Below are 27,330 nucleotides of genomic sequence, written 5' to 3'. Positions count from 1 at the left end.
AATTGTAAATGTCAGTGCAGTCATTCCTTGGTATCTTTCCATGAAGGATTGGTTCCAAGACCCTCTCAGATAACCCAATTCTGCAGATGCTCAAGTTAAGGTGGCATTGAATATTACATACAACCTATGTGTATCCTTCTGTATATATTTACTTATCTCCAGATCACCTGTAATACCTAATACAATGTAAATGCTATGCAAATAGTTGTTTTAGTGTCTTGCCTACAGAATAATCACAACAAAAAAAGTCTGTACATGTTCAGAGCAGATGAAATTTTTTTCCAAATATTTTGATCTTTATTTGGTTGTATACAAGAATGCAGAACTCAAGGATAGAGAGGGCGGACTCTATTATAATCTGCTTGCATGAGTTGATGTGTTACTTTGTTTTTTGATATCCAAAACCTGTCTGGGGCATTGTTTAGGTTTGATTGGTGTGGTGTTGAGTGCGTAGTGCTAATGAGAACAAGGTGTGGGTCTGACCTCCCTATCCTCACCTGCTTAGCAAACTATGGATCCCTCAGAGGACTAGTTCCTTCCTGCAGGTGCATGTTCTGTATGAAAGTCGGGGGTGGATAATACATGATGGAGCAACAAAGAAGTCTCATATTTTGAAACATTCTTTGAAGTGCCAGATAAGCTGTTAGTGTCAAAAACAAAGCGGGGAGGTGGGGTGGTGGTGGTGGAGGTGGATATTTATGTTATTAAAGTCATGGGAAGAAATTTTATTTTTGTGAAGCTTGTGGTCATCACATCTCACTCTAACAGTTATTTTAAAGTGAACTAAACCCAGAGTAACTAGGTAGTACTATTGAGGTTTGATTTAATCACTCAGAATAATGGTTTGTTTTAGGACTGATCATTTCCTAACAAACAATCCTAATTATTTAGGGAAATAAAAAGCTTGATGCTGAATGAGAATTGAATTTGTAATAAGTTAGGTTTAGACAAAATGTTTTCGGATTTGAGAGGAAAATAAGTTTTTTTGCATATAAATTCTTTTCAAATTAAATTAAATTTTAATTTATTTGACTCTGTAATGTTAGTTCACTTGTCCTTTAAATGGGAGAATTTGTGGGTATGTTAAGCCAACAAGCAAATATCAGTAATTTAGACCATTGTTTTTTCCTAGTCTCCCTTCTCTCTTAAAGGTAACAGTATAAAAATAAAATTTCCATTCTCTAACACTTGTTCATCATAATTGGTGCTCATTTCACCTAATCCATATGCTGTATACCCAAGCATGTGAACACACACACTAGATACAGGGGGAAGATTTTGGGTGGCCACTAAGGGGCAGGTGTCATTCTGTGTTGGATCCAGAGGTCAAAAAGGATTGGATTTAAGAGTGTGGGAAAGATAACAGATGCTCATACTGTCAAGTAATGTGTATTTGGGAGAAATGTGTCAGTTTTAAGGCAGCATGTGTAACAGTAGTATTTGTACACTGGCCTGGGTTTTCAGATGGTGAACTCTTTCAATAGAATTGAAATTTTACCTTTAAAATTTCTCCTTGAAGAAGGAAATCACTTAGCTGTGTGCAGTTTGTAGAGGGACTCTACTTCTTCAGAGTTCTCACATTCCAGGTGCTTTTTGTACCTATGTGTGTCTATTTCTGGTTAACACAGATTCTCTAGTGACAAATTCACTCTCCAACATGGGCTCTGCATTTTTTTTTGTAACTCATGATGTGCTTGACAGTTAAGCTTTCTATTTTGGCTGTAGGATTGACTGATGTGGCTAATCTGGCTTAATACCATAAGTTTTTTTTTTTTAATCCTATAAATGTGTTGAAGTAAAACTTTGGGGCTGGAGGTGTAGTTTAATGATAAAGCACTTACTTAGCATGTGCAAAGCCCTGAGTTTGATACCCTGCACTGTGAAAAAAAAGCTGAAATTTAAATAAAATTAGTAAGCACTAATGTTTGCTGAGAATTTACTATGTCTCAGCTGCTGTTTTTGCATTTTATTTTTATTAATTTGTGACTGCCACTTTACAGATGTGAAGATTGTTCCACAGAGTGGTAATTAACCCAGTGTCTTGTAGCAAAGCTAGCAGTCTAGTTCCAGAGCTATCAGCCATTGGACTGCATTTGTTATTGGCCTGATACTGAGTCCTGAACTCAGAGATGATTCAGTTACAGTGCTAAGTTCTGTTCAAATGGGCACCTAGGAGGAAGTGACACTTTGTCTAAGGGAAACAAGAGTGAGTTGCCTTATATTTGATGATGAAATAGAATCTCAGCTTGGCAGGGATAACTGTCCCCCAAGATCCATTCCCTGTCCCTGTGCTAAGCATTGACTCTGTATTTTGACTTGACCAGGTGGTATTATTCACTCAGGCCAGCTGCTGACAGACTCTAATATATAGTAGATTAACTACTAACTTCACTACATTGAGTTTCCACATTTTAGGAAGTCTTGGCAAAGGCCGATGTATTATAATACAGAAATAAATGCAGAAGAATATGAATCTTGATTAGGCTTTATGAACCTACTACAGACATTGCTCCTAATTCTTAACCTGTGTCCAGTGGAATGTTTAGAATATGAGATTTGGAGCCAGATACACTTGGGTTTGAACCTTAATTTAGTTATCAGTGAGCTATGTGGTCCCTTATCTGGAAATGTGCCTACCTTTGCAAGTTGGCAACCTACTAATACATTTATTTTTAAGGTTAATTGCCTGGCATGCATTATTACATTAGATGGCAATAATCCCTCACCATGGGCACCATCCTCTCTCCTGCCATTGAGGAATTATGTGACTGTCATCTCAAGCTCTGCCAAGAAATATTGGCAGAAATACTCTCCAGTATATTCTTTGATTTAACATTTGTTGGGAGTGCACTTGAACTGCTGCTTTAGTTTGAAAGAACAGACAGCAAAGACCTAGGAAACTTCTGATTACAATAGGGCTATTAAGAAAATCAACAGGAGATATAAGAAAAATTTAGGGTAAAGAAAATCAGCAAGTGCCTCTCTGTGGAATGCCAGTGTTAAGATAAATAGAAGGAGCCAGGTGTTCAGAGCAGGGAGGATATCGCAGAAAAAACAGCAAGGCAAGAGAATGTGGCAGAAGAGAGAGCGGCTGAGCCTGGTGGAAGCAGGCGTGTGGGGATCTGAGCATGTTTAAGGAAGCAGGGGCCAGACTTGGGGTCTCATTTGTAGTCCGCCTCTTTAGTTTTCAGGGCCTGTCCCTCAGAGGGACATCAGGGTTGTCAGGAACCTCCTGAGGGTGACCTCAGCGGCTGCCACAGCTGTTCAGGGCAGCATGCTCTCACTCCCACAGCCCTGGGACAGAGTCACTGACACTCCCAAACAAGAGAGACCCCACCATCCGGGAAAGTGTGTCTCATAGTGGGGGAGCATCCATAACTTCCTCACAAATGCTTCATTTTAAAGATATCAGAGAGTCCTCAAAAATGTGCAGTCTCATCCTTCATAATTCCAAGTAGAGTGAAGATCAATACGATTTCTCGTTCCCTGACTTTGGAAGGAAGGAGGGTGTCCTCTGGGGTGAACAAGATGCCACCCAAGTTTTTAGGAATTACTAGGGACTGTATCCAAGGCTCTTGTTTGCCCTGGAGAATTCAAGTGAATTCAATTTTGTTGTGATAGAGCTTTTCCAAAGGTGTAGCTGAGATATTCCAGCATACCATCAGAAGTTAGGTATGTAAGACTTATCTCATTAAAAAATGCCTTTAAACTTGTGAAAGGAATTTAAATGGCTTAGTCAATTTAAAAATTATGTTCGTGTTATACTGTGAGCATAAATCAGCTCCATGAGATTGTGGAGACACAATCTAGACACAATTCTGTAGACACAAACTAGAGTGAAAGAAAAGCTTCATATGGAGTCTTTGACAATAGTAGAGTCATAATTGAAGGCCCAATATAAAATATTGAATTAAAAGGATTACTTATTTTTATTCTTTTGAGTTATATATCGGTACTCCCTAATTTTTTAATTTGTATATTTCATGTATTTGCTTACTTCTGATAAACTAAACCTTACTGTTGCTTTGCTCTGTTTATGTTTTTGACATATTTGGTTGCCCATACTCAAATGTATATGACTTTGTTTTTCAAGTGTATCTAGGCAGAAAAGAGGAGTCATGAAGGAGATGCAGTCTTCGTGGGTTGAAAAATCTACCTGCTGTTTGTTTCAATCAAGCATGATAAGACATTCAGACAAAGGAGTGACTGTCACCAGGGAAAACATTCTTTTTACTCACAACTCCTTAGAAACAGGAGACACCCTTCAGGGCCACCTGGAAGCACCAGGTCAGCCAGGAGACAGAGGAAGCCAGGGAAAGCTTGGAAAACAACTTTTATTGTGGTTTCCATTGAAAAGGCAAGACAAAGCAGGGTGAGCAGACTTAGGATTACTAGTTTAGTTATTGATAATGACTAATTATTAATTGCTTATTACATTAGTTATTACTAATTGCTCACTAGTGTGAATAATTCCAGAGGGCTCTGGGGCATAAGGATTGCCCCTGGTTGCCTGCTGTCTGGTCCTGGGATGATCAGGGCAGGCCTAAGGTGTGGGAACTGGATAGAGAGGGTAGGCTTTGGATTGATTGGTTTGCATATGAAAGAAACTTCCTGGCAGAGTTGTTTTCTATTTCTAGGAATTCTGTAACCCTGGAGGGCTCAGCTGGTTTCAGATGCCAGAGCATCCAGGATACAGCAAACAAGAAATCATAGTTATTATATTATAGTATGTTCTGTAAAGCTCTCAGTTAGCTGTAATACAGTTGAGGCAAACACATATAGGTATGTGGAGGGTGGCATAAGACTCAACAGGCAAGGAACTGTTTTTCCCTTGGGGCTCAGAGGATGGGTTCTGACAGGTGGGTGGAACAGCCAAGGGTTTTCTAGTGGGGGACAAAAAGAGAGAGAAAGGAGCATGGTGAGTTCAGTGAATAAGGACCAAGTGTGTCTGAGGTTTGTGCTGGAGAGGGGGCAGTTTTAAGAAAGATACCCGGAAACAGAATGTTGGACTTTTTAATCACAGGCTGGGAGCTCCAGAGAGGCAGTGTGCGCTTATTAATCGTGAACTCCAGATCCATGCCCGACTTTGCTTCCTGACTTTGTTGCTCAGTAGAACCTCTGGGGTTGGGGGTGCAACCCAGTGGTAGAGTGCTTGCCTCACATGTGCCAGGCCCTGGGTTCAATCCCTAGCACTGCAAAACCAAACCAAACCAGCCCTTTGATACAGATAATATTTGGTGGAGTATCTAGCACATAGTGAGTTTTCAAATACTAACTGTTATTTGGGTCATGGTGGTTTTGAAAATGACATGTCAAAAAAGTGATCAGGTGTCATTGAATGAGATCAAATCAGGGAAGTAAATTAGGAGGTGTGGGGTGATAAGGACTTCCCGTAGGACATGATGGCATTGGGGTGGAAAAAGAAATGTGTGAGAGAGAGTTGCCTGTAACTCGATAGAAATCTTCAGGCTTTTTGGGTCTCATTGTAATAACATCAAAAATGTCATTGGAAAAATGAATTTAGTGTCAAATGATGAAGCCAAGAATGCTTTCAATGGGCAGTATGTTCATTTTCTTGCTTCTCAAATGGGACTGGATCCCAACAAAGATGATTTACAACCTAGGTTCATGCCTGTCTCACCAGCTTTTTGGGTGATACAGGACAAGCTAACTTTTTAGGCTAACAATAATAGCTATGAATAGTAATAATTGATAATATTCATAAGAGGGCAATCAGAATACTGTGTGTGTGTGCGTGTGTGTGCGCGTGCGTGTGTGTGCGTGCGTGTGTGTGTGCGCGCTAACTCTTCTATTTGTCCTATGGCCTCAAACATTACTCCCACTTGTCCTGTGGACTCAAACATCACTCTCTCCAGGTTCATGTTGCATTGTCTGTTTATCGTGGTGGTTGTCCTGATCATTGTGTGGTATAACTGTCTGTCTGCAGCTCTCTAGACTCTACAACATCCTGTGTGTTCTTGGCATCTAGTATGATAGCATGTAGAAATAGTGATATTCATGGATGTCATTCAGCTATTTCATTTAAGAGGCATTGTTGAAGAACCAAAGTGACAAGGTTTTTGTTTATTAGTTTGAGAAGAGACCTCCCAGGGAAGACCTGACTGAGCCTTTGGGCAGTGAGAAGTGTCCAGTGGAGAGCACTGTCATGGAGGTATCCACATGGGAACAGGATGTCTAGGACAATGTGATGGGATCCATATACCATCTGGGTGGAAGTGCCTCGCTATGGTAGGTCTAGAAGAGACATGAGATGCCATCTGGCTCTTCACCCCCACACCTTCTGTGCATAGTTTAAATGGAGGATGTGCCTAGAAATGTGTGATGAGTTTTTGGTGATAGCTCAACCAGACTCCAACTGGCTGCTCTGAGTCAGAAGCACCCTCTTTGGAACTGGGCACTGGAAATATATGCAAGCAGAGTGTACTCTTGGAGACTGAATGAGATAGGAAATGATTTTATCAGATGAGTAATGTTGGAGAGGGGGTCAGCATGGTGACAAAGAATGAAGCTGTGACACAGAATTCATATAGAAGCCTTCCTGTTTTCAGAGTTGTCCTGAGGTGGAAGTTTGCTTTTTGGCATTGATACTACCCTGGAGCATTAGGTGGATCCACATCTATAAGAACTAAGCATCCTTTTGTACATGGTCCCGGTCAAGGCTTCATTTGCTCTGTAGAAAGAATTAACTTCCTCTTGGAAGTAGTAACATGTTGGATAAACAAACACTGAATGATTCTCTCGTGAATCTTTCAGAATTTGAATATGCATTACTTACCCCAATGCTGAAAAGTATAGCAATACTGTATTTTGCGAAGAAAATTAAGGTCCTTGGGTTACAAAAATAAGCCATAAGGATGAAGTCTGAATATAATAGTTAATTTTAATTAACTTGTTAATAAATTTTAGAGTACCACATACCTGTGAACCTGTTGCCAGCTTTCAGCAGAGATGGGCTTAAAGACATGCTTGCCAGCACTTTGGGTGTAATATAACAACTCACAGTCAAACAGAACATCTTTTAAACTCTTTAAGACCTCTAAAAGAAGAAACTTCTCAAGAAGTATATTAAGACTGTCCCTTACTAATGATTACCCAAATGTTTAAAAGCACTGTGATGTAATGTACTCTATCTGAATTCCTCTACCTGTAAGACCAGATTATAATATTGTATACATGAGTATATAATGTGCCCAAAAGCATGTTAGAAGACATCTGATGGGTATTTGCAATACACTTGCCTCTTCCTCATTCCAATGGAAAGTTGTTCATTGGTGGGTTTTGTATCTGTAACACACACACGTGCACACACACACACACACACACACACACCCATACGCCAATACCCATACCCTGCCCCCATTAGGTTTTACACAGAATACTACCAGTAATATGTATTAAAAAGGGATAATGATTGAATATTAAATAGGTTGAGTTTTTTGGTGGATTGTTATAAAAGGTAGAACTAAATGGCACCCTATGTTTAAAAATATCCTCATCTGACATGTATTCCATGTTTTTTGGGAGTTAGAGTTGTGCAACTAATTTCTTTTTATTTTTCTTTCCTTTTCTTTTTTTAACTATATGACATTCAGGTTGAGTCACTTTATAATCTGATGGAAAAGGTCTTATATAATAACCTCTGGTTTCTTTGTTAGTAATTGCATGCTCATCAACCCAACTAACATTCTCATTACTTCTCAAATTCTTGCTAGAGGTCAGTGGACTTGAAGCCATCTGAAGCTATTAACTTTGGTCTGTATTCTCAGAATTGCACTTATAATGTAGATTGACAGTTATTGTTGAGTTATATTGAGGGAATTACACCTCTAATCCATCCTCTTCTCCTGTAGAGTGACAAGTTAACAGTCACTTTACCAAGAATAATGTATGCCTTGGATTAGAATGACTGGATTCCTGAGGTCTGATATCTTCTGCCTTGGCCCCTGGTCTCAAGTCTGCAGGTGATAAAGTTTTTGTTAGATTTAACATCCAGGATTTCTTTGGGAGGTGATGATTACAACTATTTTCTCATCATTAGAGTGGATTTTAATCTCTCTCTTGACCTATTGAATGTGTATATATATATATATATATATATATAAAATTTATATATGATATATATTTATTTTGTATATTTTATATATTTATATTTATAATATATAGTTATATAGCATAAATATATATATGATGTTATATATATCATATGTAAATGAATATGGTATACACACATTCACCTTTTCCTTTTCCTCCAGTTTCTTTCCTCAAAACCACATAAATCTCCTTGATTTATTTTTCCTTAAAGGTCATTGTTTTCTGACTTGATTTTCATATAGTCTTAATATCTGGCATTAGTTATAAAGTCTGAATAGTAAAGCCATTTGGTGTTTGTATAACTGGTTATCTATGTCAAAACACTTTGACATACACAGTTTTACCCTAGTCTCACAGACTTCTTAAAACACGACCTGATATAAATGCCTTAATGTTTTATTAGATTCACAACTCTTTATATTTTTGTTTTCCGTGTCTGATGTAGTGACACTTTATTTCCAACATATGCTTTCCTGTTTTAGCTCCTGAGGTCTGGGGAAATGCAGTGTTGAGAGACTGCCTGCTTATTTCCCTTGGGATGATGTTGCCAGGGTCTGTGGCATTGGTGCTACATGTCTTAAAATTAGTGCAATATATACTTTATTATATTTAATTTATGATAACATTATTAAAATGTTGTTTAAATATCATCACCATGCCAGACGTATTCTTGTCTTCTTTTGTGTTTTCTTGTACCAGTGTTCTTTCTTGCCCTAGAATGATAAATGAGCATAACTTCACAAGACCTTTGATATAGAAAAGAGAAAAAGTGGTCTGTGCTTACAAATGTAGAAATAGAAGCACAGAAAGTTCAACTGGCTCTTATAGGCAGCAGCTGGGAATAGAAACCAGCTTTTAATTCTCCCTGACCAGGTCTTTGTCTCTTTTATTATTCCTGGAAAACTAGATCTACCAAATGCTTGATCTCTGCTTAATATGGAGGACAATTACTTTTAGTATTGTTGAGACCTTAATTTTGTAGTGACAACGGCCAGAGTTGTTTCTGCTCTTATTGCTCGGTGTTGGTTATTTTCTAGCTCAGTGAAGTTCATGTGAGGGGTGCTGGCAGAGCTCCCGCCCCCCCCCAATTTTAGGTATTCGCTGTACAGATGCTCTGTTGTGCACATGGCTTTTGTCATGCCCCGATTATGAGACATTCATATTTCTGTTCTTTCCTAATCTATGCAGTTCAACTTGGAGCCTTACTTCTCACTGACCCCTCATGGGGATGAACTGGCGCTACGTATGCACTACCTACCCTACCTCCCATACATAAAACAAGAGGCCATATCTAGGAAATTTGTTACTTTAGAAAAAGGCATCAAGACAGATACTGCTCACTAATTTTATTCCAACTGTGCTTAGTTTTAAACTCTTGAAAGTGGAAGTGGCCGTGAGATGGGATCAGGTTGATGAGATGTGAGCTGGGGCTGCCTGGGGAAGCTCTACTTCTCTGATAGATGTGTGGAATCTTCTGTTTTCCTTCCTCCTGTGTGGATCATGGCCATGAACCTGAAGGAGGAACAGCCATTATAGAACAGTAGTGTTACAAAGCCCAATAGTAAGGCTGGTGGAGTAGGGGGAAGATGCCCAGGATGTGGCATTTGTAGTGCTGTGTATTATTATAACTGGATGATCTGTCTTTGCAATTCTCGTTCTGAGTGGAAAATAATCCTCCAATGGGTTAGATGGGAGCCATTTGTTGCCGTGACTAAATATCTGAAAAAGGAGGAAAGATTTATTTTGGCTCATAATTTCAGAGGTTTTAGTCCATGGTTGCTTGACCCCATTGCTCTGGGCTTGAGGTGAGGCAAAACATCGTGATAGGGAGGGCATGGTGGAGCAGAGCTTTCATTCACCTCTTGGTGCCTAGGAAGCAGAAAGAGAGAAAGAGAGAGAAAGAGAGTAAGAGAAGAGGACCAGGGACAAGATATATAACCTTCCTGGGCATTTCCTCAGTGAACTACTTCCTCCAACCAGGACCTGCCTCCTACGTACGGTTTCTACTGCTTCCCAGTAATGTCATCAAATTATGAATCCCTCAGTGGATTAATCCACTGATGCTGTTAGAGCTCTCATTATCCAATTACTTTCCTTAAGTTCCCACCTCTAAACACTGCTGCACTGGGAACCAGTCTTTCAGTACACAAACCTTTGTAGAACATTCCAGATCCAAACCATATGATAGTGACTCCAAATGAGTTTGTTACAGGAAAAGAATTTTGTTTCTAATTAAGACATTTTTTATTTTTTCTTATTAGTTATGCATGACAGTAAAATGTATTTTGATGTATTATACATATATGGACTATAACTTCTCATTCTTCTGGATGTACATGATGTAGAATTACATTGGTTGTGTAATCATGTATGCATATAGGAAAGTAATGTCTGATTCATTCTACTATCTTTTCTATAGCCATTCCCCCTCCCTTCCCTTCATCTGTCCTGATAAATCTTAAATTTGGTCTTTTTATGTTATCTTATAATTCTTGGAAGTTCTGTTCATGGTTTCTTGACATCTTCTCTCCATGGTCATCTCTATTTTCAAGATTATATATTTTGCCTTAATTTTCTGAGTTTCTGTCTTCCAAGTGGTCTAATCTGTTGGTGATGCTTTCTATTGAATTTTTAGTGGGTTTATTGTTTCCTTCAATTTGAAGATTTATGCTTATATTTTTCAGAATCTCTGCCTCTTTATTAAAGTTATCTTTCATTTCCTATATTTTCTCTCTGATTTCATTCTTTATGCCTAATGCCTTTACTTTGAAGATCAGCTTAATTATGTACTTTCTAAACTCCTTTTCTGACATTTCTTCTACTACAGTGTCATTGGATTCTGTTATTGCAGTATCATGGTTTGTTTGGGGCAGTTTGTTCCCTTGCTTTTTCATGTTGTTTGTGTGCCTACTCATCTAACAATATGATCTGAGGCAGTAGAGTTTCTACCCTGTGGATTAATAGGGGGAGACAAATAATAACAACCAATGCAAGCAATATGCAGCATTAAACCAAATAGTTTCTACTCTGACATCTACAATGTTAATTATCACAATAAACATAAGTATGATCAGTTATTGTCAACAATAAAAACAGCAAGTTTGCAAAAGGGTTTCAATTTCAAATGGTGAACAGGGAGAAAACAGAAGTGATATAGGATGTGATGAGTATGAGGGAGGAGGACAGAAGTAAAAGATTAAAGGAAGAGTGAGTGAAAGAACAATAGAGATTGGCTGTTAGCATAAGAAAAGAGACTCAAGGGAAACAGGTATATATATATACATTTGTATGTACATGTATATGTATACATATATAAAGTAAAAATTTTAAAAATTAAAAATAAAAATGAAAGAATACAAAACAAAATAAAATATACTAATCAAACATCTTAGTTCCCAAAAAAACTAATCCATGAAAAAAGTGGCTTCATAAATGCTAGAGATGAGAAGAAAAAAATATAGCAAACTGTATAAATGTCCATGTACCATCAAGATCACAATTAAACAGAGAAAAAGAATAAAAAGAAAAAAATATTGATGAAAGGTTAAAGAATTCTTGCTGATGGAGTTCAAAATATTCTCAGCTTCTCTTCTCCACAGTTTTAGGTGGGGTCTTCTGGAGCGTGATGCTCCGCACTCTGGATTGCTGGAGTGAGAGAGGTCATCCCATGGGCAGAATTCCTGGAGGCAGGGTTCAGGCTTAGGTGGGCTCCAGGCTCCTTGCTGAGCACTAATTGGTCTGGAGATTTTAAATCAGCACACCTCCAGCGACCAGCACTTGCTGGTCCACACTGGGAGACCGTACCCCAGGGATCTCCCCTGGATTCCACTCGTGTGTTTGGGGAACCAAATCTTAGTCCCCTATACCACCTGCATTTCCTGGTCTCAGATTCAGTCTCCAAACAATCTCTCCCGCCTCCGTCCTACTGAGTTCCTGGCCAGATGGTTCTGCGAGCAGTGGGATTGGATGGGGAGGGCTAGAGCTGGGTGGGTTTTTGCAACCAGTTGTCCCCTGTGTAAACCTCTCTCCACGTTTGATTTTCTCCTGGTCACTTAAGTGCACTCTCTATTGTGCAGTGTGTTTATTGAGCCCGTATTTCCAGCCAAACTCAGGTTTGCCAGGAATCGGCTTCCTCAGCTGCTGGCCCATGTGCCATGGCTGCAAAATTGTTCCTTCCTTTGTCCTCTGCATGCCACCTGAAGAGATGGTGGCTTCTTTCCCTGCTCAAGGACATCGTGCAGTGAGTCTTTCAGGTTTGTTGGGCAGTGTCCTTGATCTCTAAACACTCTGTACCCAGACTCGTGTCAGGCCTCCCCCAAATGTGGGTTCCTTTGATTTCCTTATCCCTCCTTGAGCATAGTGGCCCATGCTTCTGGCCTGACTTTGGTGGTGGCTGTGCCATTGGGGAATTTTTCCTTATTTTATTAAATCCAACATCCTGTGTCCCTGGTCTGCTTTTAATGTCTAGTTTAAATTTCAACAGTCACCCAACCCCCCCCCTTTTTTTTTTGTTGTTGTTGTTGACCCACCTTGCATAGGAGCTAAACTGTCTGCTTTCTTGGTTTCATACCACAGAGCAGCCAGGAATGAGACCTCTGTTGAAAATTTCCCTAATTTCTCTTTCAGTAGATTCATCGCTGATGTATAGGAACACAGTTGATTTATGGGTGTTAATTTTATATGCTGCTACTTCGCTGAATTCATTTATGAGTTCTAGAAGTTTTCTGGTGGAGTTCCTGTAAATATAGAATCCTGTCGTTGGCAAATAGGGCTAGTTTGAGTTCTTCTTTTCCACATATGACCTACCCAAACTGATCAGGAGGACATATACAATTTAAGCAGATCAATTTCAAGCAATGAAATAGCCTACCAACTAAGAAGAGCCCAGGACCAGATGGATTCTCAACTGAGTTCTATAGGACCTTCAAAGAAGAATTAACATCAATACTCCTCAAGATATTCCATGAAATAGAAAAGGAGGGAACTCTTCCAAACCCATTCTATAAAGCTAGTATCACCCTGATACTAAAACCAGACAAAGACACATCAAGGAAAGAAAACTTCAAACCAATATCCCTGATGAGCGTAGATGCAAAAATTCTCTATAAAACTCTGGCAAATCACATACAAAAATATATTAAAAAGTAGTGCACCATGATCAAGTGGATGAGATGCAAGGTTGGTTCAACATATGGAAATGAATAAACATCATTCATCATAACAATAGACTTAAAATATAAGAATCATATGATTATCTCAATATATGCAGAAAAAACATTTGCCAAAATATGACAACCCTTAATGTTCAAAACACAAGAAAAACTAGGGATAGTAGGAACATACCTCAACATTATAAAAACTAAATATGCTAAACCCAAGGCTAACATCATTCTAAGTGGAGAAAAATTGAAAGCACTCCCTAAAACTGGAACAAGACAAGGATGCCCTCTTTCACCACTTTTTTTTCGGTATTGTCCTTGAAACTCTAGCCAGAGCAATTAGACAGAAGAAAGAAATTAAAGGAATCTCCTTAAAAGCATTTTTAAAAAGTTCTATCCGAAGTGTCTGGCCATTTGTCTAATTTATATATATTTTGAGTTGTTTGCTTTCAACAAGTATTTGTTTTGCAGTCGTTGTATTCTAACTGGCTTTTAATCAGCAAGAAATTTCTTATTTATGACATATTGTGTATGTTTCATTGCAAAATCTCAAATATTGAAAAATTGACCAAAATATTGTGTAAAAAGTAATGTTGATCAGTCTTGGTCTAATGCCTCTGTCTCTCTCTCCTTCGCTGGGAATGGAACTCAGGTCCTTGAGCAGATTAGGCAAGCACTACTGCTATGTTGTACCTCCAGTACCTCCAGCCCCAGTGACTTTTGGTTTTAAATATTACCACAGCCATTTTGACACTACCTTGAATGGCTTATAATGTCAACCTCCCCCAAATTAATTCTATTTTCAAAACATCTAGTAATTAATATTATTAGTCATAATGTAAAACATTTTAGAAAAATTGCAGGTATAATTCTGATAATGATGACCTCACAATTCTCACACTAAATCTTCATCTAAGAATTTATACATTAGCATAAAGCATGTAGTATAATGATTTAAAAAATATTTAGATGAATTTAGGATGGAACCACTTTTTCTGTATTATTTTATCAAGTGATCATGTTTGAATCTGAAATAGCTATTTTTAGGTTTAGGAACTCATGTCTTTCTTTAGCATTCCTTTTTATTTGTGGTCTTAGTTTTCTAGTGAGAACTTGGGCTAAAATACACACACACACACACACACACACAAAACAGCATATAAAACGCCATATATACAAACCTATAAACAAATAATATGTGTAACTATATATATGCATAAAGATTTTGAAAAAGAATATATATATTATATATAATATATAATATATATATTATATATATGTATATATATATGGAGAGAGAGAGAGAGAGAGAGAGAGAGAGAGAGAGAGAGGTGTTACCATACCAAGAGTTAGAAGATATATAAAACTACTATAAATGGATAAAAATTGATAAAGATATCCATGGAAGTAAATACATGCTAGTATATTAACCTCAGTTAAGAGGAATTGGGTAATTGTTTATTAAACATTATGGCTGCAAGATGAAGACGAAATTGGTTTTCATTCTTCAATATATGAGAAAATCTGCTAGCAGAGATTAAAGACTAATATAAAAAATATCTTTAAATCTTAGAGACTACATATGTAATTGAGGGATGGGAAAGAATTTCGTAATACTAAATGAAGGTGTTTTAAGATATTTTTTAGCACATTTACATTGTCCAATACCTCTTTGTATGTTGAAAGTACCATTATAAAATTCATGTTCTAGAAGACTATGTAATGAAAAATAGAATTAATAGACAATGCCGAGAGTTCTTGGTATTGATTTAAAAAAAGCAGTGGAAAAATGAGTACGGTGTGCAAGAAGGTGATAATGGAGCAAAGCCATATGGCCATATGTGTATGACAGTGTGTCCAAGAAAACATGTTGATGAAACAATGATGCATTATTTTTACTGATAAAAGATAGTTAACATTGATGGCTGGCAGGGATATGGATATAGAGAATGTTCCTACTCATTGCTGGTAGAAATGTGAAGTGTAAAAATCCTTTTGGGAAACTACGATCTATTAAAATAAATAATTAATGATTCTCTTGGAAGAGAAAAAGACATTAGGTGGAAACTTAGGAAACAGGAATGAAGTGTGAACTTCCGTTAATACTTAACCAGTGTTTATGGACAGATGAACATGGATGTTTATTGTGATAGGGAAATAAGTAAATGCTCATGACAGGAGAATGGCTGAATAAATGATAGAATATTATGTAGCTATTAAAAGAATGAATTAGAACTATATATCATTGACTTGCAAGGAGTTTTTGTAATATTGTTGAATGAGAAAAGTAAAATTCAGAAAATGGCATACTGCCCCGTATTTTATGGAACACTGACAATCCTCTGATTATGTGCAAATATGTATGTAAGTCTATGAAAGATTATGTAAGTTTGGAGAAAAGTATGGGAGGGCATATAGGTTGTTATTAAAATAACCATGTGTATATCACATGATTTTTTTTTAATAGATTCTGAATATATTCTACAGAAGCAAATCTACTTCAAACTAATGGAACTTAAAATTCAGGATATTTGCCCATTCCATGGCCTTGGTAGGAATGATGTAATAAGTTCACATGGCTGTCTCAGTACAGTTTGTGCTTCTATAATGAAATAGTACAGACTGGGTAATTTATAATGAATAGAGATTTCTTTGACTTGTGGTTCTGGAGGCTGGGAGGTCCAAGATGGAGGGGCTACATCTATGAGAACCTTCTTGCTGTGCGATAACATGGTGGAAGGCATTGCTTACCATTACATTAGTTCATCCGTGAGGGTAGAGCTTTCATGGCATAATCACCTCTTAATGGTCCTTCCTCTCAACACTGTTGCTTTGGGGATTAAATTTCCAGCACATGAAATTTGGGGGGGGGGGGCACATTCAAATCATAGCAATGGTCACTTATTTTTCTTCAACTTAATAGAGTTGAACCTTGATTGGGTAAGGATGTTGTCTCTGTTGGTGCAGACCTTCCCTCTATCAACTTTCTGGTCCTATTAGGGGACTTGGGGATGGTACATTTTGGAGATTTGGTAAGGAAAAGTTGAGTTGGATTAAAGATTTAGTTTGGATGTAGGGATATTTTATGTGATGTGCACTTTTGTGAACAAGTAAATTGTTAACTATCCCAAGTGTAAGTAACAGAGTGCTCCTCCTGTCCACCACCTTGCCTGGAAAAGTGATTCAAGGATATAGAATCGCTAGAAATCTCAGAACATCAGTGTGGTATCTTACACTTAAAGTATATGAGGCATATTAGAGAAACGGTGTTGAAATGTATGGGACCAGAAGCTAGTTTTCAAAAAATGGTCCATGTTTTGTTTCATTTATGAAGAAAATTTAATAGAAATTTCTCTGAATTTGACAGCTATCATAAACATTTAAATGATATTTTTATTGACAAGTTGTGAAGCCGAAAGAAACTTTACTAAAAGATCAGTGAAAATTAATCTGTTAGTAATAGCTAGAGGAAAGAATGAATTTTCTTTCTACTTTTTCAACAAAAACTTTACAAAATTGTCATATAAGATGCTACTTAAGTAAATAAAACTGAAAATGTGTGTGTATGTGTTGGGGGGAAGTATTATAAGTAGTTTATAAAAATATTGTTTTCTGGGGTTTGCAATGTGGCATTTTTCAACTCTCCTGAATTTGTATTATGTGATATTTTTTTCATTCTAAATAAACATTCACTTTTGTGTCCAGTTTTGCTTTTGTAATTCTGTATTTTTCTTAAGGCCAGATTTGCAAATTTTATGTGTATTTTATGCAAATTGCATCCAGTGTCCACAAATCTTAATGAAACTTTGAATACACACACACACACACACACACACACACACACACAGAGTAGTAAACCAAATGGAAAGATCAAATAAAAAAAATTTTAGAATTTGTCAGTAATGATCTATAGTACTTTGTTTTTTATATGAAATGACCACAAGTGAATGAATACACAAGAACCAAGTGCAATAAAGCACCAAATTCCATGCATGTATAATTTCAAAGGGATGAATCACAAAGGGATGAATCAACTACCATGTATGACTGTAATGCTCTAATGAAATAAGTAAATAAGTAAGCATCAATTCTCTGAGGATTTGTGTTAAATAATTGCTGAAGAACTTGAACTTCCAGGGTCTGATGCCTGCTGCTCCAATGTTGTTCACCTTGAAGAAAGCGCTGCTATGCTGTCTGGCCAGCAGAGGGCACTGTGCTGCTGATCTGGGGTGTACAGTGAGCTTGAGAGGGTTAAAGAGAACAAATATTTGATGTGGTCAGATTAGAACTCAACGTATAAGAGAAGAAACTGCTTTCTTTTCAATCTGTTTCATTCTCTGTCTTTCTCTCTGTCACACACATGTGCACACACATACAATGTCAAAATGGATGGATGGATGAACACTTTGGGAAGACATAAATAGGGAAAAGCTTGATAGAGAAGATGACCCCTTGGGCTGTTGGCTCAAAAGAGGCGAAGGATGTGGTTTGAAGAAAGGAAGAGATGTTCTAGGAATTTGGCGAAGGATTAAAGGAAGCCAGAGAACTTAATAAATGCGACTGCCCTTCAGAATACAGTGATTTCGATTTAAAGGGCAAGAGCTCTGCTCTCAATTTCCCTGTGGGTTGAGTTATAGGGCAGAGATTCCTATGCTGAAAGCCAGACTGCTCATCTCAAAGGAAAATCTCAAAGGAATTCATTAAAATTATGTACCCTGAGTGCTGTACTAGTGTTGCTTCTTGTTAGACTCTTATGGGGCAAGTTAGAACTTCCCCTCCTTTTATCCACAACCTGGGACTCACTTGTTTCTGGCCAAAGGAAGTGAATGTGGGGAGTGGCATCAGATATGGGTAGTTATTAGATATTTTTGTGGTGGGAAGTAGTAGAAGAACAAATTGGGTATTTAGCCTAATTTCATGTTCTAATAAACAGTTCCTTATGTATGACCATTCCTAAAATTAGCTAAAAGAACAGACTGTCCTTTGATAGTTATATTTGGGTACTAATTTTTATTTATAATATTAAATTATTATTAGAATAACTCATGAGTGTAGTTAAAATTTCAAATAATTAGAAGAGCTTATTGTGAAAAATCAACAATCTGTAGCCCCATCTCTCCCGTTCTGGTCCTGTTCTCCAAAGGTAACCATTTTGAACTCTTTCTGTGTAATTTTCTAGTCTTTTCTCTCTTTGGTTTTTGTGGGAACTCATAATGGTTAGTTGCTGGCTCTCACATTGGTATTGTTAGGTCTCTTTTACTTTTAGCTTGTTTTGTTTTGTTTTACTTTCTGTGAAATTTTCTCACCTGTATTTCCCATCCCTTTTATTGCCTTCTTTTAATTAGTCCAGAATGCTTCAAATTCCCAGTAGCTCTGTTAATCTATTTCTTTTAAGAAATAGGGTCTTGTTTTATGTGAATGTGTCTTTGCCTTATAACTGAGGATATTAGCATTTTAAAAAGTGTTCCAGGGGAAGGACTCATACACACAGGCATGTAGAGAGCTGTTTGTGTGGTTGCCCTTGGGAACGCCCCTCTCCCTGGGCGAGCAGCCTGGTGGGTGAGTTTCTGTGCAGCCAGCCACCCGGGACCTGTGGGAGAGCAGCGGAGTTCTTTTATTAGGTCTTTTGCTTTTAGCCCTTTCTAGTTCCTCTCATGTAGTTTCTCCAGACTCTTACCCCTGATATCCGGGATCAGCTCCCCTGTGTGTAGACTTTAAATACTTCCTTTCACTCAGACTGTTCTCCATCTATCCTGTCTCCAACTCATGAGTCTCTTCAGCTCTGTAGGCTGAAGCCACCCCCCTCTCTGTCCATATCCACCCATTATCCCTGGCACACTGAGTTTGGGCCTTCCTTCGTCCTGCCAGATATGTGATGATGGTGGTTGATTTTATATTTTAATATTTAACTTATTTATTTATTTATCTATTTATTTTTGCAGTGCTGGGGACAGAACCCAGGGCCGTGCACATGCTAGGCAAGTGATCTACCTTAGAGCCACACCCCCTACCTCTGAGTCACACCCCTAGCCTTCGGTCAGTTAATTTCATGTGTTAACTTGAGTCACGGGGTGCCCAGATATGTAGTCAAACATTATTCTTTGTTTCCTTGAGAATAATTTGCTTCTGAATAATTCTGAATGAGATTAACATGTGAAATAATAGATGGAGTAAAGCAAATCACCTTGCCCAAAGTCTGAGCAGAACCAAAAGTCTGATCCGAACCAAAAGTCTGATCCTTCCCCAAGTAAGAGAGATTCCTCCTGTCCATGAACCTTCAAACTGGAATGCTGGCTTTTTTCCAGCCTTTGGACTTGAACTGAAACATTGGTTCTTCTGCATTTTGAGCCTGTTAACCTTTGGACTAGAGCTATACAATTGGGTCTCATGGGTCTATGACTTGCCAATTCATCCTGCTGATGTTAGAGCTTGTCAGACATTTTAGTTGTGTGAACCAGTTCCGTATACTAAACCTCTGTGTGTGTGTGTGTGTGTACATACGTACATGCACAGCTCCTGTTGGTTCTGTTTCTCTGGAGGACCCTGACCTAATACAATGATGCTCTTATTAGAACTGAATTACTCTTTTAAAAGATGGATCAGCATATCTTCTCAGAAAACGGTTGTGAAGGTAGAGCTTGTTCTTCCTGCTGCTCAGACCATGGCTCCTCTGCAGGCTACAGCCCCTGTGAGCTACTCTCTTATAGCAGCTCACACTGAGAAGGCATCTAGGAGGCATGCTCAACATTTTTTTTTTTTTTTTTTTTTTTTTTTTTTGGCAAAAACCAGAAAGGAGTCTATTTTAGAAAAGACAGACAAACAAACATAAACAATAATCTCATTTGCTGACAATTCCATTTCCAGCTTTTAAAAATGTGACTATATGTTCTTACTTTCCTTTCTGTTATTTTCTGGTGTCCTGGTAACTGCAAGTGGTAAATGTGTATTCATTTTGCAACTGTGAATCTTAGACTAGCTGGACCTTTATGCCATTAGAATCCCACATGTACAGACTTAGTTGCCTCATGTTTCTATGTTAACTTTCAGTTAGATGACTACATGGATATTTTCACTTATGAAATTTTGAACTACAGGCTTTCCTGTGCATTTTCCTGTATTTGCATGATAAACAGGAATACTTCAGTTGGAACTATATACATTTGCATGAAACTTGACTATTGTGTGTGAAATTCAGAAAAATAAAACATAGCTTACCTCAGATTTTGCCATCTTTATAAACTCCTTTGACTTCTTGAAACAGGGAGGACTCACAGATCTTGCTTTCTGCCTAGCCCTCAAACATTTGTGCTTTCCACATGGGAGATCACTATGTGCTGGTTTCCTCCCCTCCTTCTCTTTTCCCAACTTGTGTGCACCCCTCTCTTGCTTTTCCATCAGGATCTTGTTCTGTGTGGTAGTCCCTTAACCCTGTGTGCTTAGAAAGTGCCAGTTCTGACACTAGGTCCCCTCCTAACTAGTGATGTTCAGCCTTCCTGACTGGGAGCAGAGAAGTATGAAGTACCAGCAGTAGGTGAAGGCACTTCTGCTTGGGGAGCCAGTTTTAGAGTTCTGTCCCACCTTGTCTAATCGGTGGCATGTCAGCACTACAATAGCATGAAACCTTTCTTTTTGGTAAGATTTACTTCCCTATCCTTGGGGAAAAAAACATTAAATTCTGAACGAAGGGCCAAAGGTCATGTAATTAAATGCAGTATGTTTGTCCCTTATTCAAATGCTTGAGACCAGAGGTGTTTCCAGTTTCAAAGTTTTTTGGATTTTGGAATATCTGCCTTAACTTTATCAATTGATCATCCCTAATTCAAAAATTCAAAGTCCAAAATCCTCCAAAATCCGAAACTTTTTGAGTATTATGTTGATGCTTAAAAAGTTTCAGATTTTGCGGCATTTCTGAATTTGGATTTTCCTGTTAGGGATGCTCAATCTGTGTTAGAATTTCATCCCTTGGTCTGTTTGCTCTTTTTTTGAGATATTGGCAAAATCGAGCCTGAACTGGGATGATCCCTGTCCTTGTTGACCCTTATGTCAGATATTTTCATAGCAAATGTATCTTGTTTCTTTTTGTTGAAAATAGATTCCTTATTGAAAAGGATCCTCGATTATAATGATCATTTGAACCTGGCAGGGCAAAATGAAGTAAATCTCATGTCTATTCAATTTTATACCATAAAGTTCTCATTTTCTTGTAAAGCACTTGAGCAAAACCTTCTTTTCAGTGGTGTCACATCTAAAGATATTAGCTATAAATAGCCAATGTCTCACATTTAGAACTGGTTATCCAAGACACACTAGAAGATTTGCCTGGCAGAGTGCTCAGTGATCAAGATGTTATCTTCTTCTCAACTCATTTTTCCAAGGAAGTGTTGAGGTAAAGCATTTCACGTCCAGAGTTATTTCTTGAATAATGCATTGAGTTAATAGGACAGATTTGGAAATCAGATAGGAACAGGGCATTCATGCTATTATTTACCAGAAATTATAGGGGTAGTCTCTGCTTTAGGAACTTATGATCAAAGATGTATTATAAGATGATTAATCAGCAATAACCCCCCCATTTTTCTTATTGGATGTGTTTTATAATGAATAGACTGAGCCTATGTAAACTATATTAAGGAGCTATAAAGACTTACAGAGTTATAGAATTGGCCCAGGTTTAATTAGTACATTCTGGGAACAGACTATGAGATAAGGCAGTAGCTGGTGCTTTGTTTCTTACTGGGGACTAAGAAACAGGAAAATAACAGGGAAGGAGAGGGGAAGTGCTGGGGAGTGGCTTTGGCCAAATTATGTTGCTATGTTGTGTGCATGTATGTAACAACAGATTCCATCATTATGTACAACTACAATTACCAATAAAAAATGTGGAACAAAAAACCCACATTGGTCTGGTTACTCGAACAACAACAACAAAAAAAATTGGAAAATAAAATGTTAATATTCTCAAATGAATTTATTGGCCTTTTATTTGTAACTGATGAGATTTCAGTAGTTTAGTAAAAGCAAGTGAAAATTTTGGGGAAGGTGGTCATATCTTAATATTCTAACATTGATGGACCTTGTTTATTGGTAGGAATTCTTGTATTTGAAGAAATTTACAGAATATGATTTGGGAGGGATGTTTGGCAAAGCCGCAGGAGTCAGTGCTAGATGGGGACGGCCATGGGTTTTGCAGTCCACTGAGATGTCCTCTTGGATGACTCCCAGAGGTGCAGGTGACGTCTGTCATTCATAGATGCAGCAGAGGACCACAGAGGAGGACCTTGCTTTTAGTAGTCTTGTTCTTGTTCTCAATTGTGGTTTTGGTTTAATGTACTCCTAAGGGATAAATGAATTAAGCTACTTATACAGACATGAGCAACCTTCTTAGGATATTTAGTGTAAACCTTCTTATCTTCAACTTGCAGTAATTCAGAATTCCTTGTGGAGTGAATATTCAAAAGGAGAAAGAGGAATGGTATCTTACAGGGAGGTGGGTAGAATGCAGGCCTTCCAGAACATGAAGTCAGCATCTGTGGAGAGGTTTAAAAGAGTCCTTTTGCTCTTTCAGTAAATATTGAATATTTCCTCTCTGTTGGGCAGATACAAGAAATGTACTTCAAAATGTAACACAGAAGAATGAGGGGGTGGCTTCTGACTGTCTTTGCATGCTGATGTGGGTTTACTGTTCACATTTTGAAGATGAGTGTTAAGCCAGTTTAGTTTCTGTGTTCCTGGATGCTTACTTTAAGGGGAATTTACACTTTGAGCAGCTACTAAAATCTATATTTGCCTCTGGAGAACAGTTGTCAACTTCAGTTTTTCTCATTGCTGGAAAATCAGATCCAGCATCATGTGTGGGTTCTTGCTTTCTGCTGCATTCTGGAGTTCAGACTCCTGAAGTTCTTCATGATTTGTGAAGTCAGATAGGCCCAGGCCCATATTTTGGCCAGGCCCTGTTTTCTAATCAGTTGTTTCCCATACTTGCCAAATCCTAAGAGTCTCCAAGAGGAGCATGTGCAACGTAGACATAACTGTTCCAGCCCTGATGAGCAAGGCTCCTCACAGGAGGGGTTTGCAGATTGATGTAATTGCTGAATCTTGTCCTCTCCTTAGAACCTTCTAAAGCTTTCTGTTCCTGGAGAAAAAAAAGCTGCATGTGAACATGAGCTACTAGGACCTTTGTGTTGGCCCTTGTCACTTCAATTCCTGTGCTCTTCATGCTCTTCCACATTTGTTCACCCAAATTGGCCTTCCCACCAGCCTTCCAACCGGAGGAACATGGGAACTGTCCCATCTAAACACTTGGGCACTGGCTCTTCCCTCCCTCTGCAAGCTCTTCTCTGCAACCATGTGGCTCATTCCACTTCTTCCAGGGCCTAACTCCAGGACACCTCTGTGAAACTCCCTGATCAGGCTACTGAAGGAAACTCTACCTGACCCCCATCTGTATTCTCATTCCAAGCCATGCCTCCCTTTATGCTACTTATTGCTGTCTGTGCTTTCATGTGCTTTACTCATTAAAAAAAAAAAAAAATCAAACTTCTCATTCAGAATACAGTCTTCCCGAGGGTGTGATTTTTGACCACTCAGTTTCCTGCAGCATTGCAGGGCCCAGCACGATGCTTAGTGCACAGTTGGGGCTCAGCGTCTATCTACTGAATGGACTAGAGTACAGCTCAGTGGGGTAGCACTTGCTTAGCATGTTGAGGCTTTGGCTTCAGCCCCAACACACCTCTCCTACAAAGACAAATATCTGTTGAAGGATGGAGGGATGATGGATGGGGAGATAGATGGATGAATGGATTTGTGGTAGCGCTGCCATTCTTTGTGTCTGTTAGTGGTCTAACAGACAGTTAGGCGGAGACTGAGTAAACCACAGGAGATGTTCTGTTTCCATAGGGTCACTTCTCCCCAATTCTTCCCCAGCTCTAACACGTGCCAAATGCCTCATACTCACATGCAGCCATGTGTTCCTTGCTGTGAACAGCTGTGCAGGAGTGAGGAAGCTGACTTGTGCATGGGTGGGAATCTTTGGGGGGTGACTTAGTCATGATTCATCAGGGTGAACAAACCAGCCTGCTAGGAATCTTCTTCATTCTGCAATTTAACCCTCCTATCTTATTACATCTTACAGTATAAGATCCTGTAGTGTAAGATTCAACTACTGGACTGAATTCAAATAGGAAATTTGAACACCTTTACCTCCCCAGGACCTGCTCTCAACTCGCAGTACTCAAACTGGGGTCTTTGCACCTTCAGCATTGTCGTTACTGGGGAGCTGGTTTGTGGTCTCTGCAGGGGTTACTAGAACAAACCCCTCTGGCTACTGAGGGACAAATGTATATTTGGGTAATTATTTTATGTTAATGCCACACAGTAACCCTCTCTTGGATGAATTTTCTCTCAATTATATTTTTAATTTTTAAAAATATTTAAAATTTTTTGTAGTTGTAGATGAACAGAATACCTTTATTTTATTTGTTTATTTTTATGCAGTGCTAAAAGATGGAACCCACTGCCTCACACATGCTAGGCTAGTGTTCTGCTACTGAGCTACAGTCTCAGCCCTTCTCTCAATTTTTGATTATGATGATTCTATCTCAGATGAAAACATTTGTACTCTAGGAGAGTAAAAGTAAGTGTGTACTTCCCTTCCCCACCTCTATACCCTTGTCTTTGTTTTCCTGGATTCTGTTCCTCACCAGCTCTCCACTTTCATGATATTTAGAGACATGTGCATGCTCAGCCTTTGACTAAAGAGGAAAATGTTTACACCTAGAAGGAGCCATGTGCCAACTGTGTGTGTGTGTGTCTGTGTGTGTCTGTGTGTGTGCGTGCACATGTGCCATGCAAATGGACTTCCAGGTTCAAGTGTTATAGTCAAATTACCTTGCACAATACTTTCTATTGTCTTATCTAAGAATGTGTGAACTTTCCTGCTTCCTTTCCTACTAATGTTAGTTGCTTTATTTCAGTGGTCAGAACGACCAAAAAGAAATCAGGGGTTCCATTTGACTTTGTCCTCTACTGTGAGCTCTTTTGCACAGAAGTTTAACATGTTTTTCCTGTTCTTTGATGTGCATAATATTAGCTAGTTTATTCTGTCTGGCAGAATTTTGCAATGACATCCCAGTACACCATTGGGAAGAGGGGCTCCATCCATGCAAGCACTTTCAGCTAATTTAGTGATATCTCTTTAAGGGTCAGATTTTTAAAGTTTGAATCATTTTCAAAATGATCTTCATATACTTTATCATACATCTTGAGCTCCTAGGCAGAAGGCCAACAACGATTTTTTAAGGACAACTGTGATCACCATGAATCGTGAAATACCAGGCTGTTGTACCAGGGGAAGATTTTCTCTGAGGTGGTGGCGTGCTACATGGGGCCATTTCTTGCTCCATCATATGACCTCAATCTGCTGTATTTTTTTGAGTTGTCAACTTTGGTTTTATTTTGTCTTTCTGGGACTGGTTGCATCGGGTATTAGTGGTAGTACACATGCCTCTGGCATATGCTTTCTCCTGAGCCCTTTGTCCTTCTATTTTGATGCTTCTAATTTGTTGTGCATTTGGAACCTGGTAGATAATCTCACTAGAATATATTTCAATTAAGGATGGACTCACACTCATGCTTTTACATGGTGATCTAGGCATCAAGGAGGTACTTGATTTTCTTTCCTTCTTTTAATTTTTAAGTAGGTACTTGAATAAACCTGTAGACGGTCTATGTAGTTATGTTTCATTTTACCTCTTAGGTTCTCAGTTTCTGTCTTTAGTTTATGTTATTGTTCACTGACTCTGTTGCACTCTGTGCTAGGGAACATATGGAGATGAAGTGAACATCCTTACTGTTTCCATAATCTGTTCTGGAGCAAGAGAAATAGATGTAGCCATTTCTTGGTATCTGTGGAGGATTGGTTTCAGGGTCTCCCTCTAGACACCAAAATCTGTGGATGTGCAAGTCCCTCATATAAAATGGCATAGTATTTGCAGTGAAACTACATACATCTTCCTGTATACGTTAAATCATTTCTAGATGACTTATACTATCACAATGAAAATGCTATGTAAATAACTGTTATACTGTAATGTTTAGGGAATAACAACAAGGAAAAATGTCATGTTCAGTTCAGATGCAAATTTCTTTTTTCAGATATTTTTGATCTGTGGTTGGTTAAATCCATGGATGCAGAACCCATGGTTGTAGAGGTGTATGTTATGAATTAAAACAGACCTTACATGGACGTAGGGATAAACACCATACTGTGGGTTTGAAGAATGAACAGTCATTATGAATTTGACCAGATTTAATGGGATATATAAGACATGGGAAGATAAGATGGGAAAGAGTTTATTTGTGGAGAGGCTTGTAAGGTGGAAGGGAGAGGATGACCCAACTGAAGCAAAATGTGAGCAAAGGTGGTCAACTAATGGGTGCATAGAAGGTATGGAATGTTTAGGTATGGTTGCAGCATACAACATCAGTGGTGCGTATCCACTGAGGGACATGTTGAACTATTAGGTACATGTGTGTTGTTATAGATGGGGGGCAGATGTCCCTGCTTACACTGTGTGGAAACTAAGCAACCACATGTATATCAGAGTTTGAACACAGAGATCACATTGGAAGATTTTCTGATCAGGTGTGCCTTTCTACAAAATATAACTCTGTAAGAGAAGGTCCACACTGCAATTTCCTTGTCCTGAGTTTTGAAACATTATTTTACAAACTGGTTGTGAAATTGTTAAAACTTTTTGTTTTGTTCTTTTTTGAGGATTTATATCTATAACTAATGGTAGGATTTTTCTTTGCACTTACAGTACAGCCAAGTACAGCGTGTTGACATTTCTACCTCGATTCCTGTATGAGCAGATTAGAAGAGCTGCTAATGCCTTCTTCCTCTTCATTGCCTTATTGCAGGTAATACCTTTTAAAAAGTACCTAAAATTTGCATCCTTAATTATATGCAAAAATGAGATTTTGCTAACAGGTTTTTTAACTTGAAAAAGTGTCACAATAGTTGCCTATAGTTTGTTTTCCTAATCCAATATTGATGGGA

General features: G+C 38.3%; 1 protein-coding gene across 1 annotated transcript in view; it reads left to right on the top strand.

The window, feature by feature from the left end:
• The window catches only part of Atp8a2 (ATPase phospholipid transporting 8A2), a 651,599-nt gene that overhangs the window by 128,800 nt on the left and 495,469 nt on the right, over nt 1-27,330 (top strand). The window contains exon 3 of the mRNA XM_047553899.1: nt 27,092-27,191. Within this exon, the coding sequence (XP_047409855.1) occupies nt 27,092-27,191 (100 nt within the window). The remainder of the gene's footprint in view (nt 1-27,091; nt 27,192-27,330) is intronic.

This window comes from Sciurus carolinensis, chromosome 5 (assembly GCF_902686445.1).
Source record: "Sciurus carolinensis chromosome 5, mSciCar1.2, whole genome shotgun sequence".
NCBI lineage: Eukaryota > Metazoa > Chordata > Mammalia > Rodentia > Sciuridae > Sciurus > Sciurus carolinensis.
The sequence above is the reverse complement of the archived record's forward strand: the minus strand, read 5'-3'. Positions and strand labels throughout refer to the sequence as shown.